Source organism: Passer montanus, unplaced genomic scaffold (genome assembly GCF_014805655.1).
Source record: "Passer montanus isolate IOZ18808 unplaced genomic scaffold, ASM1480565v1 scaffold61, whole genome shotgun sequence".
NCBI lineage: Eukaryota > Metazoa > Chordata > Aves > Passeriformes > Passeridae > Passer > Passer montanus.
The window spans coordinates 454548-476770 of record NW_024371149.1 but is presented as its reverse complement, the minus strand read 5'-3'; the positions used below and the strand labels follow the sequence as shown (position 1 = coordinate 476770).

Below are 22223 nucleotides of genomic sequence, written 5' to 3'. Positions count from 1 at the left end.
AAAGAAATAAATTTTGTTCTTAATTGTTAATTAGGAAAAGTAGATATATTGGAAAAAATATAGGATAATGTTTGTAAGTTACCACATACATGAGTTGTTCAGTCTCTTCTATACTGTTGCTTTTTGCCGTCCTGGCCACACATAATTGCAGTGTCATTCATTAAGAAAGAAGGTTTCAGATGAAGAAAGTGTGGGAGAAGGATATTTTCTTGTACTGAAAGCTGTTAGGGACTTTCTTTTGCCTCAGGAAATGGTGTTCTGTTTCTTGTGCAGTTCCTTCACCATTGTTTTAATGGAAAGAAGTAATGGCACTGTTAAGAATAATCTGTTTTATCTGTGCCTCTGAGTCTGAAGTCATCATGTGCCACTGGAAGGCAATAGAAAAGCTGTGCTGTGTATAACTTTAGCATCATTTGGCAGAATGACTGTGGGATTGTGTTTGTGCTGTGCAGATTTTAAAGAGGATACGTTCTTGGCTGATAGCTGAGTTGCTGGCTTGGAGAAACAGTTGAGTGCTTTTTGTTCTTAACTACAGTCTTCAATTTGCCTGGTTTTCTAGTTCTTCTAGATCAGTCAACAACAACAACAGTCTTACCCTAATTTAATGTTTGGCAAATGCTTCTTGCACAGGCCTGTTCATTCTAAAACTGTGGTAAATGTGCTTCCCAATACAGTATTGTTGAAATGCAGCAACTGTGACACTGAGCACAGTGTAGGACAACCCTGCCCAGCAGTGTGGAGCGGGCATTTTAACCTAAAGGACCAGCACTGCCCTTGGGAACAGGGCCAGGAACTGTGCAACAGAGGGAGAGACTGAGGATTTCTCATCCTCACATCTCAAATACAGTAAGGTGTATTCCATACAATCTTTACATGCATTGCTCTTCCATTATTTCTTCTGGCTTTTGTCTCTCCCAATTTTCATGGAACTACCAGGCCTTTCTTCTGACAGTTGGTCAAATAATTCACGTCACTGTGCTTGTGTTGGAAACTACTGGGGAGCACTGCCTCATACCATGTTTGTACTGTGCTCTTGCAGCAGAATCAGATGTCTAACATTAGTGCTGATGAGCAGGTTCATGTCACTTTTTAAAGAGCTCCAGTAACCCCTAATGAAGCTTTCTCTCTTTCCCTCTGCAGGTGGTTAGTCGAGTGGCAGCTCAGCAAGGATTTGACTTGGATCTTGGATACAGGCTACTGGCAGTATGTGCAGCCAACAGGGACAAATTCACTCCAAAATCAGCTGGTAGGAGAAGCCTTTTTTTGATGTATTGTTGATTCTCAGATGATCATATTCTGTAAAAAATGCTATCTGTGACTGTCTTGCGTTCTGTAAAAAAACAAAACCAAAAGCAAACAGGTATTTGGTGGTTATAGTTCTGTTGCTTTTTAGCATTTCAATGGCATGCTCTTCTGAGGATACATGATTTTGGAAATTTATATTTTCCCCAGCTAGTGCTGTTTGTTGCCCTGTTTGATCTCGTGGATGAAATGCTGCTTCCAGAAGCACAGATGTTTAGTAATTTCATGGTGGGAATGAACATAATCAGACCCCTCTGTCCTGGTAAACCATTGATTTTCTGTCATGTGTCAACCTCTAAATCTTTCACATCCATTCTGCACTCCCTGGTATATCTATTGCAGAACTTCTACTCCTTGACTTCATGTGCCTGTGCAAAAAAGTACCATGGTTTCTTGTACATCTAGTCCTTAGAATTACAATTTTGAGCGAAGAGTAGGTAGTTATTCTAGTGCTGTAGTAACAAGTAGCCATTTTTCCAGTATTTTACAGCAATAATCTGTTACAGGTCTCTGATCAAGTAGCAATATTTGATCATGATATATTGCCATTGCTCCTTTTAGAGATGTAGAAAATGCACTTAAGGGTCTTTCTGCTTCTCACATGTTCGATTTAACTGGAGCATTTAATTCTGGTTCTCCTTTTCTTAGCTGATGAATGTCAACATAATGTTCATTGGCTTGGAAAACAGGAAGATAATTGTTCCATTCCAGACTGAGCGTGGATAACTTTTCTGCTTAGTACCAAACTGGTGTGCAGTCCCCATTTTGGAACATCAGAAAAGGTTATCTTCTTCCAAAACAGTGACTTTTAGCCAACTGATTGGGTGTTAATATTTCTTTTCATGTTCCTTTTCAGTTTTTATCAGCCCCAAACATGGCAACATTTTGTCCTAAGTGTTCTAAGCAGTTCCTCATGCAAAAGTGGTTTTCACATCAAAGCATATTCACTGGACTTACTGTTTTATTTTTTTGTATGGGAAGGAACCATTAATCTTACTAAATGTTGAATAAACTGTCTGATTTTCATCCAGGAAAACTGTGTGGAGGATAAAACGTTTCGTTGACCAAGCACAATGTCTCTTTTTTCTGGCTTCCTATTAAGTTTATCCATTAGTTAGCTATCACATCTCTTCTTGGTTGTTTGGGTTTGTTTTTGTTTTTTTTTTTTTAAGTTTATCAAGGAAGCTTTCCAGCTATGACAGCATTACATTTTCTTAAAAAATATAGCTCTTCCCCCTCTCTTACTAATTCTTCCTGACGTGTCTCTCCATCAGTGTGTTAGAGGAGGTGAGGTTGAGAGTAAGATGTTACAGTTCTTTTCCTTTAGGGCTCACTGAGGGAGTAGTCTTGAAAGCTGCTGTCAGTCATCATGGTCTAGAAAAGCCCAATGTCAGTGTTTGATTTCTACCAGTAATTACTTTGTTTTTGATGAATGTATGCGAGGTTTCTTTTTAACTTAGCACTCTGTACAGAGTTCACTCTTTCGCTTTTTAATTGATAGAATACTGGTATTCTATTTACCAGAAAGCTGGTAAATCACATGCTCTTCTCTCAGTATATTCTAAAACCCTTCTCAGTCCTTTGATTTGCTTCCTATTTCTCAGTTGTACATAGGAGCAATTTATTTTCAATTATCTTAAATATTTGGTTTCACAACTACTTTATGTTTACTGTGTGTACAGTTGTTTCACCGGGTCTTCCTGGGGTTTCATCATGCCCATCTACACTGGGCATTTTGTGCTCTTACTATCTGTGTTAAATACTCATCTTTTGGGGCATACCATAACATATTTTGTGAAATGTCACATATAGCCCCTACTCTAAGGATGTCACAAAGGAGCTCTGAGAGCTCCATCCTTGATTAGGCAGCTTTGAAAGACTGACAGACTGGGATTACAAATGTGAGGTCATTTCAGAACATACAGACTCTTTTGAAAGGGTTATTTTCCACATCAGAGTGCATTAATGTTTGCTGATTTCACATACAACAGTGGCTCTGCTCCTTCATTCAGTTTTTGTAAAAATGTTGAGATTGCCCTTTGCTTTTCTTGTAGAGAGTGTGCTTCATTCAAAGCTGCTTTTTATGACTTGCTTAAGTTGTTGTCAGGGGTGCTTGCAGGTTGTTTTGAGAAACTCCTTCTGTTTCCTTTTGCATCTAATGAAAGACACCTTCAACACGTCTTCCAGTCACATTCCTGCAGAAATCCCCTGATGTAGATATCAAATGGCATTAATTTTAATGAATAAGAATTTGTTTTTCCCTTCCTTCAGGCTTAAGGGGAATTTACAATGGTTTGCATTCATTCCTCCAAGTATGAATTTAATGCTGCCGATGGGATCGCTCTGGAAACATTTTTAATCCATGTTGTTTAGTGTCTGACATTCTTAAATGCTAGGGAAAAAAAAAGACTTTCTAATTAAAACATATTTGAGTAGGTGAAAATTGGGGGAAATAATTGCACCAAATCCTTTCAAGGGCCATCCACTGTTAGTACCTGCTTACAGCTTGGGACAGGGCTTGTTGACTGATGTCCTGCAGGCTGGGAGCCTGGAGGGGCCTGGCAGTGGGGGCTTTGAGCTCTGCTCTGTGCAGCAGGTGGACCCCTCCAGCCCCCTGTCCCTCAGCTCTGCTGGTTTGCAGAGATGCCTGACCCAGTGCAGGCAGTAGTGCTGCTCCTGTTCCCCAGCAATTCCCACCCTAAGCTTGTTCAGGGACTCCTGGCAGAAGATCTTTTGCTGCATGGCTTCTTTTCTGTTTGACTGCTCCCTGAGCTGTGTCTCTGCAGGGCTCCAGGAGAGTCAGGGTCCCCATGGCAGTGCCTGGGGATCTCATTTATCCCTGATGGAAGTGGGCTGGAGGGCAGAGCATCCAGCTGCCAAATTGGCTCAGCTCTGTGGGAAAACCACCCCTTGGTTCTTGGAAATGGCCTCAGGATGTTTCATCCCAGCTGGTTTGAGCTGTTCTGGTGGTGACTCCCTGCTAAGCTGGAAAGGAGGTGCAGATGGAAGCTCAGAGTCCAGGCAGGCATGTGGGGAGCAGGGAGGGATAGGAGGCTGGGGCAGCTTTTCAGGTGGCACAGCCTCAGCTGGGGAAGGGCAGGACACCAGACCAAGAGCTGCCAGTTCCTTGGCTTCTCCCATGCAGGATTGTTTGGTGTTGCCAAGACAGTGTTTGATGTGCTTTTTAGTGTTGTTTTACTTGGTCATTGAGATAGTTAGCAATTAGCTAATACAAATTGTTTTGGAGAATGCCTAGAGGGGAGGTTCATGCAGCATGAGAAGTATTAATAAGTTGCCATGTGTGTTTTTTAAATAGAAATTATGATTTAATGACTGTGCCTTTTGTCTCGGCTTTCTGGTGTTTGTACCTGAAATAATAGCTACTGCCTTTTATTCTTCTAGCCCATGCTGCTGCAACAGGGCAGCTGCCTCAGCAGGAGGTCAAACTCAGCATTTCCCACCCTGAAGACAAATGACAAAGGCTTTAAAAATATATGTGTCTCTTTTGGTGACAGCTGCTCCCCAGCCCTTCCACTGCAAATTCCTTTGCCTTGTTGTGACACCTATAGGGAATGGCCCAGCAGGTTGGCTGCCTGCTCATTTGCTTCCAGACTCAGTAACCTGAGTTGCTCTTAGTATGTGAGTGCATAGGTGTTTATGTATTCTGGCTTTTCTTCCTTAAACATGAAGCTCTTCTCTCTGAACAATGTTTGCTTGGATGTTTTCTCAGCATATCTGATGCTTTTGTCCTTTCTGTAGATTTTATGTCCTTTGATAGCTATATTTTAACTGTTCAAATAAAGTGGAGTTCACCAATTAAAGTATTTATTTTAAAAAATAGGGGGGCTGGAAGATAAAGAGAGAACAATTTTCTGTTCCGATTTTTTTTTTCAGATACTCTATCGAGCTACTGAACTTCATTGCTCTTGTAGCTACTTTTCTAGTTTTGCTTTTGTCAGGAGGCCAAGCTGAGGCCAGACAAGGGGACGACAGGATGAGATCATACAGGGAGCTTTGTCAGAAAAGGACAGTGTTCACTATCTCTGTAAAGAGAGAGAGAGGAAGGAAGAAGCCTGAGGGCAGAACTGTGCAGAAAAGGTACTTTAGCAGTCACTGAGCAGCTACAGCAAACAAACGCTGTGATAGCTTGGACAGGCAGCCGAGTGTTGGCTGTTTGATAGCAGAAATAGCAACCCTTTTTTGATATCACTTTGCTTTCAATCCCTTAGGCTGTGCTTGGTGTGCTTCTGATTTCACTTTTCAAAAGCAGTATTACTTAATAATCTTGATTTTATATGAAGTATGCACTAAAACTTCGTCATGTTTGTGGACTCTATATATGTGGGGTTTTTTATTTCTGTAGCTTCAGTACAATGACTGAAGCTGTGATATTGTAGGGCTGTTCTTGTGAGTAGAATGCCAAAGCCGTAATTAAAGTGGGCCCTGGGTTAACAAAGGTATTTGCAATGAGAGTGCTGGCAAATGGAGGTGTTAAAACATTACTGGACAAGATACTGAGACCAAAGGTGTGTCCTGATAAGGATACTTTTTCAAAGCAGTAGTAGACATTGGGCAAAGAGTATTTTGGTGTTTTATCAATTCAAACTCCCAGAAATTATATAAAAGGAGAGAAGAAATTATGCCACAATGTGAATCAATAAAAAGGTAGAAATTAAGAATAACCTCTAGATCATGGAGGACCATAGGGCTAGATTAACTGTTTTACTAAGTTTCCAGTAATAATGTTCACATTATCTATGGAGACAATGCAAAGCAAGGTGGCTAAAAGGATTACAAGTATGGAATAGAAATTACCCCAGCGAAGGCTGATGGCATCCCTCCAGCTTGAAGGGACCAAATGATTGACAGACCTGTGTTAGGAAAGAAACAGCATATAAATTGTCAGTCTCATGCTTCACACCAAAGATTTCCAGCAAGTCAAGTCAAAATGGTCTTATGTGACTGGAGAAGAAATACAGATGCTGTATCTGCACATAAGAAAGTGGCTGATAAGAATAAGTAAGCAGCTTTATGAGAGCAGAGTAAAAGCTTGTGTTGTTTTTGAAATGCAAGCTGAGCAGAGTTATAAAATGTATGTAAGTACTAACAAATGAACAACTCAGAACAAGAAGAGCTATTACACTACAGTATTGACACAAAAACACTGCTGTAAATTGAATAAAACACTGAAATAAGTGGGGAATTCAGAATTATTAGGGCAGTTGCATTTAAGAAATATTTTCAGCTAGAATGACAGTGGAGAGGGATGGAGCAGAGTAAAGGAAAATGGAAAAGCAAAAGAGCCTTTTTAAAGATAAAATTCAGTGTATGAAATTGTGTAATGTGGTTCTTGATGTAGCTGGAAGCTGGTTAAGAACCTTTTATCTGTGTTGTCCTAAATTTCTGCTACATTTCCATGCAGATACCTAATCCATTGGTAGTTAGAGTTGGTGTCCTAAAACCATCCACTTGACAATTCTCATTAAAATAAAGATATTATTTTCTTTTAGCTGTTACCTTCTGAAACAGCTTTTGGTATTGAAAACTCACTGCATTTCAGGTGATTTCTATGTTCACTTCCCTGCTCTTGGCACAGATTCTCACTGTGCGCCCTTGTCTGCTTTGTTCTCAGTTTCGTAGTTCTTTATTTTTGAAGCAAGGATAATAATATGCCTTCCATCTCACTTTTATTTATCTCATTTAATTAAATTCATTATCATGCAGTACAGAATCTGCCTCTTCATCTGCAGGTAGTTATGCAGTGCAGCAGAGCCATGCTTTCAGCTGGGACACTTTGTCATACGGATAAAATAATTCTGTTCTGGTACATATATTGGCAGGATACACCTTCGTTGCAACTAAGTCTTTCTTTCCTAATGGTTTATAGTATGGATACTACAAATAAATGAAGTTAGTTTTATTAGGTTCTCTTCATGAAGTTGGCAACTTCCCTTGACCAAAAGGAAGCAGTCAGTAGAGCTGCCCAGTGGCAAGCAGCATTAATTTAGGTCTGTAGTCTCTGACAGCCACGTTTAGGTTGGCTGCAGAAAAGGCACACAGGATTTTGTCCATTTGTCCCACCCATGAATTCACTCAGAACAAAGCTCTGCCAGACCTGCAGTTTTGGCAATTATATCCTCTATCTTGAGCCTCTGTCTGGTTGGATTGACACATGGCAGACATGGTCAGTAGTCAGCTCTCAAACATCTTGAGGTTAAGAAGAGCCTGCAGAATGAGAAGCTTTCCCCCACTGGGCCTTATTTGTTTGGGTTGTTCTTGTTCCCTTCCTCTGAGAGATCTGCTCCTCATGTGTTTGATCTGCCTTCTGCTTGTGGGAAACATGATCATACTTGTGTCAGATTTTCATTATCCTCCTAGTAGCTAGGCAACTCCTCTTCATTTTTACTGGGAGCTTGAGGACCTCATAACATATCAATGTAGATAGGTATTGTTTTGGTGAAAATTCAGTTAATTTTTGGCATTCACTGTTCTGCTGTACACTTGAACACCTTTGTTTATAAAGAAGGTTGCATGGCTGAGCTGCTGCTTCTTTATTCTGACTAGCCAAAATACCAGGTGGTGTATCTGGCCTGTTCTTTTTGACATTTCACTGGTCCTTGTTACCATGGTACCAATTCTGACTTTGAGAGATGTCACAGTAAAACTGTTGCCAGGTTGGAACATTTCTGCTCCAATGCTTTTACTATAGCACTTAAAGAAATTGTGGACACTCAACTACAGCAACAAGCTTGCTCTGCTGTTTTCTTAGTCTGTGCCTTGGATTTCTTGAGGCTCGTACTTACCTGAATGCACTCTTCGCAGCAGATTTGATGCGTAGTGCATTAAGTTATCATGCAGTTCCTGGAAAGAATCTTTTCCTAAAGTGTGCAACACACTTCCACTTGGACTGGAACTGGCATTCCCCGGAGAAGACTTCTGTTGATCTCTATCAGCGTTTTCTGTCTTCTGCTTCAGGGATTCCATATGTGCTGAGAACAGCTGAAGATTTGGTGGTAGAGACAGCTTAGATCTTGGTCTGGGTGTGAATTTTGATTTTTCGTTTTATGTTGTTTTGAGTAACTTCCCTCTGAAGATGAGGTAAGTCACAAATGGCAAGTAAGAGGGGAGGCAGGCTGTGAAAGCATGCATGTATTCGTGGGAGAGAAGAAAGCAAACTCTTAGAAAGGCATTTGCCCTTTACCTTTTCTCAGCTGACAGCAAGCAGTGCCGAGCTTGTTCCCTTTGGAGCTGCAGTGCATCCAAATGTACCTCCTTGCCAGTGCTCTCTTACTAGCCTCATGTGTCTTGGAGGCATTCAGAGAAGTTTGTGAGGAGTCCAGCTATGAGAGCAGTAGCATAGCAGCTTCCATGGGGCTTCCACTGGGAGCTTTTGTGCTGCTGGAGGGCTGAACCACGAAAGCATGAACTGTGTGAACAGATCAGATCATCAGGCTCCAAGAACAGCAAGTTCACTTCCTAAATACAATTCAGATTCCACTGCTCACATTTGCAGATCCATCCCTAATTCCTCCAGGCTTTTCTGCAGCATGGAGTCAGCCTGTTAAAAAAAGTTCCTGCTCTGAATATTCTAGACATGATACTCAGAGAAGCACAATGATTAGTAGATAAGATGTTATATGTAGTATTTCTCTTTAAAAAGAGAGATTTCCATACATAGAAGTTTTGAAAAAATGTTTCTATTTCATCTTTTCTAATGCTCCTATTTAAGCACACTGTTAAAGTGTGCTGATAACACAGTATTGCAAAAGTTTTATGTGATACAATGCATTCATTTAAATACCTCAGAAGAATAAACAAAGAATCATAAGGATTCATCATCATAGATAGTTATAATTTCTATCAGTCTTTGTGCAACTTCTGTGAGGGGATTCAAGGAGAAAGACCACAGAATAAAGGAAAATTGATTTGAAGAGAACTCTTAAGCAATATGTTCCAAAAAAAAATGCATACTGTTTCTTAAAACATGAGCTGTTTTTCTGAGGAGTTCAGTAGAAGTCAGTATGTTCATGTTGATGAGGCTTTTGGATTGTTTCCTTTGTATGGATTGGTTTTGCCTTTACCTACTTTTACTTCCAGTAAAACATGTAAAGAAAACCATCAGATTTGCTCTCATCTGCAGGTTTTCTGGATGCCAAGGTAAATAACTCCCTTTTTATTTTTTGGTGTTCTGATGAAAATGCAGCAGTACATGTCATTGTGAGACACTTCTATGAATATCCCAATAAATCCAGACTTTATTCCTGACACTTCCATGTAAATTAAGTCATGCTTTGTAGCAGATATCAGTAACATCTGACTTGAGGAATAAATGGCAGAAATAAGATTTTCCTCATGAAGTTTAGTAGCTTAACAATAATAAACTCCAAAAGGTGTGACTAACTAGAAAATTAAGTTGGTTTGAACCTCATTTCTATGACCCAAACCAGGCTTTTAGTCAAGTCTGGATGTCAAACCCATCTAAGAAAAATATATGATGGCAAGTGTGTGTCTACTAAAAGACTTCCCGTAGCTGCAGTTGGTTTTGGGGCTGAAGCTCATGTATAAGATTTCCAAATGTGATGGAAGGATAAAATCATTGAGATGCCTGGATATTGTGGAGTCCTAAGGCAATCTCTTTGACTCTTACCTGTCTGTCAAGTAGGTATCTCAGTTGTATCTCTGCTTTGCTGCTGTATGTATTTCTTACGGGCGCTGTTACAAAGAGCCAGTGTTTCTTCATGTTGTGTATGAAGTGAGTAGCTAGTCAACTTCTGAGATTCACTCTCAGCAAAACTTAAAGCAGCAGCATTTAACACAAAACATTGGCTGCTATGAAATATGTGATCAAACTAATGAGTAATTCAACCTCCTTCAATATATTCCTTATTTCTTTGAGAAATGCCTGCACTTAAGGTGTGCTGAGGCTACTAATTTCAGTGGATAGAAAAAGTTACAGTTTTTTTAAATCCTGCCTGCCTTGTGCTGTTGTTTCCCAAAGCCCTGCTTAGGCCCCTGTAGATTCAAACCTGCAGACATAGACATCGATCTTTAGTTTCAGGTTCACAGAATGGTTTAAAATGTGCATCTTCTAAAGCAAGTTCTCAAGGGAAACATAAATTTAAGCATTTTTAAAGGCAAGTATGACTGACTTGGCTCTGAACTCAATAATAGAAAGCTGAACAGGAGTTGCTCCTTAGGAAATAAATTGAACAGTGAACATCTGTGTACAAAGCAAGGTATTTGTTTCATGTGTGATAGTTTCCCTTATGACTGCCTGGTTGGACCCAAAAGACATTAATCTTGCTCACTCTGGAAGATACTGTCTTTCCATCACAGAAAAAACAAAATGAAATTATTTAGTGTATTTACAACAGAAGCAATTTCAATTAAGGCAAAGAACCAGAGAGACCTCTAAGTTTCCAGCGTAAAAAATGAAGCAGTGCTGGTCTAAAATAAGATTGTGAGAGGTTAATTGCCAGAAATTTATAACAGTTGCTGTCTCCCAGTAGGAATGTTGTAGTGGACCTAGTGGTCCTTGAAAAGCTATATACCATTGCAGGCAGTAAAGGGATTTTGCTTTGGAGGTTTTCTAGTATTACAACCAAATGTGTTTGAAATAATAAGCAGTAGCTACAGTAACTGTTTTGACCAGAGCAAAAGCAGTTCCAGTGAGGCACTGGAATTATGTCAATGTTGTGCTGTCTTGAGCAAAAGCAAAACTTGGGTAGTCTTTGTTAGAATCAAAATTGTGCAAGCCTCCTTTCTCTGTTCTGTTACAAAATCTACCATGTCTTACAGGACAGCAAACTGATTTTAAATTCTGATTTAAAATTTTATGCAGTTTAGCTAATTAGATATGCAGTACCTAAGATGAGCTGGAGAAGAGCTAGACTGACATTTTGCTCTAGCAACTGTCAAAATGGAAGAAAAAAAAATGTTCCAAAAGAGAGAGATACTTTTTATTTCTTTCAGCATGTGGAAAAATTAATAGGTAATACAGAGTCTTTGATTGGAGAAAATTCAGCGTTCATTTAATTCTTTGTAGCCAATTGCTCCCAGCTTGCAGTGATCAAGAAGGCAGAAGCTCCTCAGCCAGGGTGGCACAGTGTGACAGCTGTCGCTCAAGGAGCTCCTGTCTCTGAGCCACTGGGTTACATCAAGAGCATTGTGTGAAGCTGTGTGCTTGGTGTGGGGTCTTGTGGGCACACAGTTTGTGTTAATTGGGGTGGGGCTGAGCTGAGCCTCATCCCCGGTGGGCACAGCTGTGAGCAGCACTGACAGCAATGAGCCAGGGAGTGCCCAGGGGCACTGACCAACCACCAAAGGGAGCAGAGGGCACACAGGGGCAGGGCATCAGCATGAGGGGATAAAAGGCTGGGCTAAAGGATAAGAAGAGCAGACTCTTGCAGCCTTCTGGAGTGGAATGATATTACTCTCTTTGGGCAGACACCTGAAGCCTTCTGATGAGGTATGGTGTTACTCTGTATGGGCTGAAACCTTCTGATATTTTGTGGTGACACTGTGTATCGTGGTGGTCTGAACTGCAGCATGGCCTGTGGCATATACTACAACAGGGTCTGGACACTGATCTGCCTTCTAGAGAACCCTGATAGAAGGGTGGAGGGCAGTGTTTTGTTCCTGTCCTGTGTAAGCAGGATCAGCCCTGTGCAGAATCATCACTGCCTGTAAAGGGACAGAAAGCTGGGATGAGAAACAAGAGTAATGTCTGAGAGCAAAGTTCTCAAGCCAGTGACACAAAGCTGGTGGATCATAACACCACTGCTGGAGGCTCAGTGGGATCCTTTGGTGATTAATTATCAATGATATTTTGAGATATCTCTAACACACACCAAAATTCAAACAGTTTGTGACTTTACTGCTAATTTGAGAACACAAGCCATGTGTCAGGGTAAAGTCAGCTGAGCAGAGTCCAGGAGCCCATCTTCCTGTGGAATCCTTGCTGGGAGCTATGCTTCAAACAGACCTCAATCCTTTTGAAGGACAGAAGAGTGGTTTTCAGTGTCCCTTTGGAACAGCTATGAGTGCAGAGCCATTTCAGCAATTTTCCTTTCCTTTGATTGCATTATGAGTTGTAGCAAACACTGAAGGTGATGTTAGAAAAGCAGAGGGGAAATCCTGACTTCCATGTCTGGCTTGGGACAGTCCCTTTGGTTCAGTCAGCACTACAAACTGCCAGGCTTCTGCAGTTGAAAGTATCTTCTGTTCTTCATGTTTTCTTGTTCTGGTAGAATTCACATCTTTGTACATCAGTGCAAATGTATGCTTTCACTCAGATTTGAGTGAAAGAGCCAGAATTTCCAACCCTGGGATGGGTTATATTTTCAAATCTAGGGTGTAGGGGAAATGTATTTGCCCCACATTTAAGTAAATCTTAAATTTAGTCAATCATATAATCCTAAGATCTGTAGAAGGGTGGTGACCTCTAAGGATTGTCTTCAAAAAGCTAACACTGATACTTGGCTGACAAGTCTTATGGTGATACAAATCAGTCTGGAGGGGAGTTTCGTAGAGAAAAGAAGACAACAAAACTAAACTAAGGATGTGGAAGGACTATGAGCATATATGTTTATCTATTGTGAAGTAAATACTTTTGGACTGTGCTTTGAAAACCTACTGGAAACTTGGAATAGTCAGATATGAATTAGACACATTGCCCCATGAAAGGAAACTTTATTCTGCAGGTACCATTTAGTCTACAAAAGAGAAAAAATTAGTCTGTATTGGATCATTGCTCTGCTGCTGTGTTTATTTGCAATAAGTGATGTTTTTATCTGGCTTTCATCTCTCTGTCCAAAACTCTACTTATCATGAGGTCAATAAAGCTAAAAAGGCTGCAGAGATTGAAAAAATAAAACTATGCTTGAGAAAGCTCATGTGTGCAGAAATAGCTGTCTTACATAGCAATTTTGGAGTTACTTTTTTAAGGTTCCATGCCTAGAAAATTATTTGTTAGTGATGAACTCTTAAGCCTCTTCCCTGGAGAAAAAGCCTCTGTTGCTGTGTGCAGGATGGTGAGACACTGTAGATTCGGTGTTTTCAGTGTGCCCAGACCAAACATCATCTGTCCCACACAATAAATAGTGCCCATTCTTTTGGCAGCTGTTTGTATGTTTTTAAAGCAGTAGAAGAGTAGAGATAACAGAGCTGAAATAGTTTTATTCCTTTTACTGATGCAGCAAAAAGAAACAGAGCAAAGGAGGGTGAGGTCACACTATGGGAGCAGAGGAAATGGACAGCAAATGCCTGTTCTGCCTGTAGAGCTGGCAGATTCTAGACAAATGAGTTACTGTGGGGGAGGCTGGACCTTAGGATAAAAATATAAATTTTAGAATGAAAAAATCTATTTGTGTCCAGGGAAACCCAATCATGTGCTAATTCAAAATCCAAAGTAATGGGGATGGGATAATGAAGTTGTGTGATATCTGCAGGTTCTCCTTATGGCAAGTGCAAGTTAATAAGCAATAATACCCCCAAAACCAAAATTATTAGCTAGATGGGGTTTTTCTACTTCTCCTTCAATCCCAGTGTGTCATCCTATCTCAACAAACCAAATGGCTTTGAAGAAATTGATAGGTTTTAAAAGAACTGACAGTTGTCACTTAATGAATATTGCTTTAATAATCCAACTGGGACATTCTTATTCTATGCCTATGTCTCCAATGTCTCCAGATACACTCATGAAGTAGATACATAGTTGATTTCTTTATATTGTCAGCTTTCTCTTCAGTTTTAATTTGAGGCTAGACCTTTTTAAACTTTCTTCCAGTGCTCTTTTGACAGCAGAAATTTAGGGATGTGACAACAGATTTTGAGTAAATGAAGGATGAGCCATCTTGCTGCATGCACACATTTGTGTGTAGGGTTTCTGAAAAATCATGAAATCAGTGGGATTTCAGATAAATGTTTTTCAAAGACCCGTTGGTATTTTAGCTGTGTAATTATCAGTGCAGTTCTTGCAAACCAATACATAACAAATGCTTTGCCCTTGCGGTTTCCTGTCTAGGCTCAGGCACCTGGCAGTGGTTCTGTGGGTGGTGCAGCCCAGTCATCCCACCCTGCTCGTGGTACAGAGGATCAGGGAGCCCTGCAGGGAGCTCTGCAGATCAGGACTGTGATGGATGGCACTGCCTTCAGCACAAATGCTCTTCGGGGCTCCTTGTTTGAGTAACTCTTCCTGCAGTGTTTTTCATACTGAGCTCAGTTCTTGGTTTGCCTTGTTTTCCTCTTCCCCTTGCACTGCTGTATCCTCCTAAAGTCACCTTTAATTGTAGAATGCCTGCAGTTAATAATGGCTGTCATGTATTCCAGGTTTTAAAAGGCCATAAATGCAGAAGAATGGGCCAAAATAGCTGAGTTAAAAGGCTTGTTGAAGATGCTATCTGTGTGCTGAATCCAATTCATGGGCATGTTAAAAGACATCAGATTTTCCTCCAGAGGTGTTTAGCAGAAATGCCTGGCAGGGGCTGTATCTTTGATCTTGCTGTTTTGCTCTGGTGTGCTGTGGAGGTCCCTCATTGTGTTTTTACCTCGGGGACTTGAACCATTATTCTGATGACTGGATCCATGGTGTTCATGTTCTCTTCATTCCCTGTGCAGTTTTGGTATTGGGGTTTGCATTGCTTTGGTTTTGTTTATTTGTTGTTGGTTTTTAATTAATTTAATTCTTTACTATTTTGTGACTGTTTTTACATGACCTTAAAACATCCCGGATTTTGGGACCTAAAGGCCATCATTCAAATAAAAAAATTAAGACATTTACAGCAGGCTCTTCCACATTGCAAGAACCAACAACATTGCAAAAGGATTCCTATGTAAGTTTAATTTCTCTGTGAAATAGCTGGTTAGAAACTTTCATTTCTAATGTGTGGAACACTAATTTTAACTCTTTATGGAAATGGAAAAAAAATTCTATCTTGTAAACAAAAACCATCTGACTAACAAAAAGGAGGACTGGCCCACCACATGTTCTTCAGCCATGAAAGTATCATTATTCTGGAAAGCACTTAAGTCTATGCTTATCTTTTGAGACATGCTTAGCTTCTTTCTGCATGTCATGAGTGAAGATGAGTTGTTCAAGTGCATTCCTGAACCAGAACCTTAGCACTAATCCTTCAGTCACTGCAAAGAATAAATGAGGGGCAAAGACAAAGGGCCAAATTAAAATCAACGAGATTCTATTCACATGGGCTCTGCTTCAGCAAGCACATATCTAATTATAAGCACAGAAGTAGGCTCACTGACGTCAGAGTTAATTAAACTGCTTAAATTTAGGCACATGCTTAAATTCTTTGCTGAATCAGTATTTTTGAGCCAATGAATAATAGGACAGCGTTGCTGGTCCAAGGCATGATTTTTGTGGGTGGGAAGGAGTTTAAACTCCCCCTTTCTTCCATCAGTTCTTCTGAGGTCTGCCTGCTGGGATTTTATTTGAGTCCCAGTAGTGAAGGAATGTGTCAACATGCTAAAGTTTCTTAAAGTGTTTGCTAGCAATATCCAAACCCAACAGATGGATCTGTACTACTTTCAAGGTGTCTTTCCTCCATGTAGTGTGTTCTGCAGTATGGCAGGACTATGCCCAGCACAGTAATCTTTCCAGCTTTTTGTTTTTCTGATGCCACTTCTGTGACATTAATCCCTTTGTCCAGTATCTGAAAGGCAAATGACTAATTAATTTTCATAACAAAAAATGAAGAAAATGTGTAGACAGAAGTGTTAAATGAAGAGTGCCTGACATACAGGAGCAGTTTTGATTCCATTGATTTAACGGATTATTTTAGTTTATGATGTCATAAATCAATTTATGACAAAATATTATTTGTGACACCATAATATTAAGAATTCATATTATAAATAATAATAATTATATACTTCATCATAAATATTATTCATTACATAAATATTATGTGCTGCTCTTGGATCATTATGGGCCTAATAAGAATTTCCCCTGTAGGAATATGAAGGAGAACATGATACTTCTTGCAGAGAAGCACACATGGGAATTTCAGCCACGTTGTGTATAAGAGCTGGGGCTGGTTGTGAGCTTTTTACTATGGTCCCTGCCTGAGTAACACAGTAGAGTTGCCCTGATGTAGTAGCAAGGGATTAATCAAGGAAATGCACTGCAAAAGATCAGATTTCTTCTACTTGGTAAAACTCACGCCATGGGGACTTAGGGTCTGCAAAAGAAGCTAATTTGAGTCATCAACAGGAATAAGTTCAAAGGAGAAGAGCAGGTAAGAGAGCCAAATAAATCTAGACTTGTGTTTTAGATGGTATTCAATATTTTGTTAATGTGTACATTGCCTACTAATCTCTTTTACCTGGTGCATGAGTCTAAAGCTTAAATTCGATCTTCATTTAGATACTGGAAAATTACATGTATTCATTTATGTATTCCTATCTTTGTTGTTTAAAAAAATAATTAAAAATCACTTTCTTTCCTAGTGACATCTGCATCAATTTTGCCAGTAGTGACTGAAAGCTCTTGCATTTGGAATACATTCCATTAACTGTGCAGGCAGCTCTGATGGAGAATGGGTGGCTTTGAAGTCAACATTTGGTGTAGTTCATTTCATGCCAGCTGGTAGCTATGTTCACAGTCTGGAGCAGTGGGCCCACAGATGTCTTCAGTGAAGTCAGAGCTTCAGTTTGACTTGGTTCCCTTTGCTGGGTGAGGTCAGATCAGGAGCAGTGTGGATGAGAGAACTGGACTATTGTCAGTGACAAAGCATCAGCTTTCCTCTGTTGGGTCTCCCTCATTATCCTTTCTCTGGCCCAGCAGCTCATCATCCTGCCACAGGCCAAGGGTATCAACTCTAAAGAGCTGGAGCAGCTGCTGATGATGTGTGAGTAGAGTTAGAGGAAGGAAGCAGCCCATTAGGCAAGCAGCTTTCTCACCAATGTAATATAAATAGTCTTTCTTGCTGGACATCATCTCTGCCAGCAAAATAGAAGGAAAGCTCAAGCCTGAATGGTGGATTTTTTGGACTATCTTTTTATGTACATTATCCTGTGATTGTATCCACTGTGTCTCTCTAAGATGATGATTTAATTAATTTAAACCAGCATATTTATTCACCAATTTTTTTAGGATTTTTTTCCATATCTTGCATACAAGCATGATGTAAGTGTCAAACTATGCCTATTCATCATGATAACAAGGATCAAAGTGGGGACATATACATACAGTCATTTTATTTTACATAGGAGTTGTCTAAATGCATAATAGGTTACAGCAGAACATGTAATAAAATCATCTAATTGGGCAGATTTAATTATGATTGGATTGTGTTACTGAAGGTCTTGATTCACAGCTGGGGCTTCAATAAAGACTTGTTTTCCCTCTTGTTCACAGCCTTCTGTCTGGATTTCAATTCCAGTTTCCCTAGGTGCATCAGAGGGTGGTAGCACGAGGCTGTTACAGCCGACCCTGCAGTCTCTTGAAACATGAGGGCTTTGAAATCTTTGTTTGGAAGTGTCTTAAATACCAGTATTTGAGATTGTTTTTAAACAATCAGTTGAAGAGAGAAAGCACTCATTTACCAGCCACAGGAAGAGTTCTTTGAGGAGCATTTGCCATGCTTCATTCTTTTTCTTCTAGCTTTCTGTTTCGGGGTGGCAGTTAGGGAACAGTTCAATCTTGTCCTTCATACTTGCATTGCAGAGAGCAGGAAGCATCCTATGGGCTCTAAGACTCCTGTCATAAGGGGAAACATCTGACTAAAGTGCTCGTGTGTACAGGGTGTGAGCAGTTTGAAGTCTTACCACTGTGGGTAAATAACTTTCAGATTCAAAAGGGAAATCACACATTGTTATTGGAGAAGCTGGAGTGGGGTATCTCGAGAAAGCACTGCTGTCTGACCTTTAAAGCTGTTACCTCCAGGGCAGAGTGAAGCAGGATATGTGCCTCACTATTGACTGTGACATTTCTGTCCTAAAAATAGAACACTACAATCCCTTTCTGGTTCAGACCAGCACCTTCTGTGGATATATGATATTCACACAGGTGTTGATTTTTACAGTAGCTGGATATCCAGATGGAATAAATGCTAAAGGCCTCAAATTGGGAGAACAAGGTTGAAAAAGAAGAAGGAAAGTACCTCACTCTGTTTTTGCTTGCTGTAGTATAGAAAATGGTTCCTGTTGAAACCTACAGTTTAATCTGAGTCTGCTGAGATCAGAGATGACTAATCCACCTAGAGGATCCTTCAGCAATGGGAAGTGGCTGCACAAATCTATGTAAACCAGGGGATCTTTTCTAGCTCCCTGATTTACATAGGTAAGAGTTATTATAGTTTTAACTGCAAGCATAGGGGCATATTCTGCACCATAATAAATGCTTTCTCTTTTATACTCAAGGTAAACTGTTATTTCTATTTTTATTTTTGAGCATGTTTTGTCTATATGCAGAAATCAAGCATTTTATGAATATATTCAGTTTCTTGCTAGTTTTGATGACTGTAAAAGGCAGTAAATATGAATTTACACTGGACTGGTTGAAAACTGGTAAGGAAAATAAATTGCATAATGCATTTATTTATTCTCTAGCCAACACTGTCAGTCATCCAAGGGCATGCAGAACAAATGCACCAATTCTGTTTAGCTGAATTCATGCTGGCCTTCATGTAGTTGAGCTTCTCATTTAATATCAGTATAAAATGGTAACATATGGGAGTTACTGATCATGAGAATACGAAGAATTAATTTTTAAAATAGAAGAAACCTTTTCAGTGGGACATTGAGCTTGGGCAATCTGACATGTTTAGGTGGAGTTTAAGTTCCCTCTTACTAAATCTCTTCAGCTTCCTACATCTTAATCAAATCACAGACTAAATAATTTTAGGTCTGGATAAATCTTTTTGATGTTTCCAAGAAGACCACATTGGCTTTGGATGTTGGGGGGACCCCTTCAGTGCCCTGAGAAGGAGGTGACACACCATTTCAACTACAGCACAAAGAGCTGTGTCAGATCCCCTTCAAACTGCTAAGACACAGTGGAAGCATTGCATTTTACAGTTCCTTGGGGAAGATGCAAATGGTATAAGGGAATTGTCATTTATATAGTTTGGGCAGGTAAACACAAGTGTTCTGTTAATCCACCAGTCACCTACACAGAGGAGACCTTCAGCTGAAGATCTGTTCAAGTGAAATGTGGGATCAGACTTCTGTGCTTGCTTGTCGTCTTGGAGAACTGTTTGCTCTTCTTTCAGGGATGGGGAGAGGGGACAAGAAATCATTGTGTTACAGAGAAGATAGGCTCATCCCTTCCAACCCACCTACTGCTTCTACGCTGCTGAACTTCTAGTGTTACAAGGAGGTCATTGTAAGTCTGTAACTTCTGAGAAGAGGAAACACATTCTTCACTTTAATAAGCAGTTTCCCACAACAAATAGCAATGGGAATTTTTGGGTTCTTCATTGGAAAGAATGATACTAATTGTTTTGCCAAAATAAAGTGGCTAATAAGAGCTCCTTCCCCACATCCCCCTTTTTTCAGGTCAGTGTGGCACATTCCAATTTGTGTTTGCTTGGAAGCACGGGAGGAATCCCACATGGAGGGGGAGGGTGGTTTTATCATGCTCAAGCATGCAACCCAGTAAACCTTTTACTTTCTTCATATACCCCAGTTTCAGGCTAGCTGGGAGGATTCTGGATTTCCCCCCACATGCTGAAAGAATGCCGCATTCTTTGCTTTTCCATCACAAATGAACTGAAACTCGTAATATCTGTACAGAGCAGAAGTGATTAAAATAGTGTGGAACAGATGGTTTAAAAGCTGCCAAAGACTGAATCTTCTGCTATTTTGTTTCTTGAAACAACTACGTTAATTCCTGAGTCAGCTTTGAGGGGTACCATCATAACTCCTCTGAGATGAGAGAGCATGCTTGTTTCTCTGTTTTTGACTGCTAATTAATAGCAACTAATTAATTTAATTTTTTTCATTAAAAAAGTATATACTAAAAGCTGAGGTAGCATATTTTCATGCAGGACAGACATGGAAGTTTTTCATTGAGCTTTTAACAATATTTTTTTCTCTGAAATTTTTCTACTTGTGTTAGGGCTCATTCTGTGTTCCAGTACTACTGAAATGAAGACACTGCAGTACTTAGAAATGGTATTTGATTTTGGTACTCAGGGCATGTGTTTGGTGATTTGAATACTTTGTATTGTACACAGAAATTTCCAGACAATCTTGTATCCTCATGAAGCTGTCAGTGTCAGGTATGCATTCCCTGCTGTTCCCAGTGAACAGATACCTTCCACTGAAGGCTTAAGACCAGAGAACTTGCAAACAGCAGAGTTGAATTCTCCCCAGTGCATGTTGTGAAACAGCATCTTGCTCTTTTGAACTGCCTTTTTTTTTTTTTTTTCTAAAAGCCATAGTCTGTAGCTTAATTCAAGTAAAGATTTTTTTTTTTACTGTCAAGGCAAAGCATGTCAGCTATGAGTGAATGTGTGATGGCACAACACACCATACTGGCCTCTTCCGAGTTTTTCACTTCTGCCATGGAGCCACTCCAGCAGTTTTATGGGCTGTAAATTCTGACAAGGTCTTTCAATGTTCCTAGACACCATTGGTTTACTAATGCTACTTAGAGTGGTTTTTATGTAGCAGTTCTCTGCTCTCAGGTCTGGCATCCGCTTGAGAAAGAATTTGAGAGACTAATTTTGCCAATTTAGAGAAACACTGGTCATATAATTTTTGTGAAACCTTGTGATTTTCCTCTTATTTTATAAACTCTGCATGAGCTGAACCATTACCATTTTGTTGGCTTGATCCTAGTTAAATTTAAGGTTTTCAATCAATAATCTTCCTAGCAAAGTAACATTTATTTTTACATATTTGATGGTCAAAATCCCAACCTGTGTACAATACAACAGTAAGTGACTTTTAGAAAGGAGGGGTAGGAAAACCAGGTTGAATTTGTATTCCCTGGGTTTGGTTTTTTTTTTCCTTCAAGGAATGCAGTATCTCTTATTGGTCAAACCTTGCTTAATGGGCTTTATATCTCCTCAGTTACCAATTATCTTCTAAGGCACAGGAAGGCAAGTGAGAGGACAGGAAGGATTTTGAAGGTTCTCTATTGAAACTTTTGGTGTTGTTTATTTTTTTAATTCTCATAAATACTCATACTAGGAAGTTACATAATTGCATAGACTTAATTTCCTCAAGGTTCTGTGTGGTCTTCATCCACCTTCTCAGATGTTGTCTCCAGATGTTTAAAATCACTTCCTCCCAATTAAACATCTGCTCCAAAGTGACAAAGTGTGAGACCATATATGTCTGAAAGGCCAATGTACACAGCAACAGTTTTTATTAGTAGATATGATGGAAACATTTTCCCTTGCCTGAATTGTAATGCACAGACAGTGAGAAATTGCTCTGCTTATTGAACTCCATGGGGAAGATTGGGTGCTGATTTTAAATACACATTTTTAAATGCCCTACATCTTCTGTGTAAGTATTTTGGATGTCTCTTGTTCAAGGTTGTCACTTGCTCTACCATCTAAGGGTTATTTCCTGTCCACTTAGGGTCTCTCTAGATCAAAAGCAGTGATGTGAGCTGATATGGTGACTTTACTATTTAATTAGAGAGAATATTAAAAATGTCCTCTATTTTCGTATTATAAAAACCTCTACTTTATTGTAATTTTTAAAAATTCTTATCTTTATCTTATTTTTAAAACTCGGTGCAGTATGTCTGTTGTACCAAATGAAGATTAATGTAGCCAGTCTGATTATTTGATCAATGCCTAGTAGTCTTTTCCTGGACTGGTGGCAGGGTAGATATATGCAAGAGAAAAGAAACTGAATAAATGGTAATAACAGTACTGAAACTGGGAGAGGAATGGAGAAAATAATAGATTTTTTAAAAAATGGTTTTCAGAGGTAGAATATTG

General features: G+C 39.7%; 1 protein-coding gene across 9 annotated transcripts in view; it reads left to right on the top strand.

The window, feature by feature from the left end:
- The window catches only part of ZMIZ1 (zinc finger MIZ-type containing 1), a 337743-nt gene that overhangs the window by 211097 nt on the left and 104423 nt on the right, over positions 1 to 22223 (top strand). For all 9 annotated transcript variants that reach the window (XR_005629623.1, XM_039727301.1, XM_039727311.1 and 6 more), the window contains one exon: positions 1141 to 1246. Coding sequence is in view for 8 of the 9 variants with exons in the window: in XM_039727301.1 (XP_039583235.1) it covers positions 1141 to 1246 (106 nt within the window). In the remaining variant the exon portion in view is untranslated. The remainder of the gene's footprint in view (positions 1 to 1140; positions 1247 to 22223) is intronic.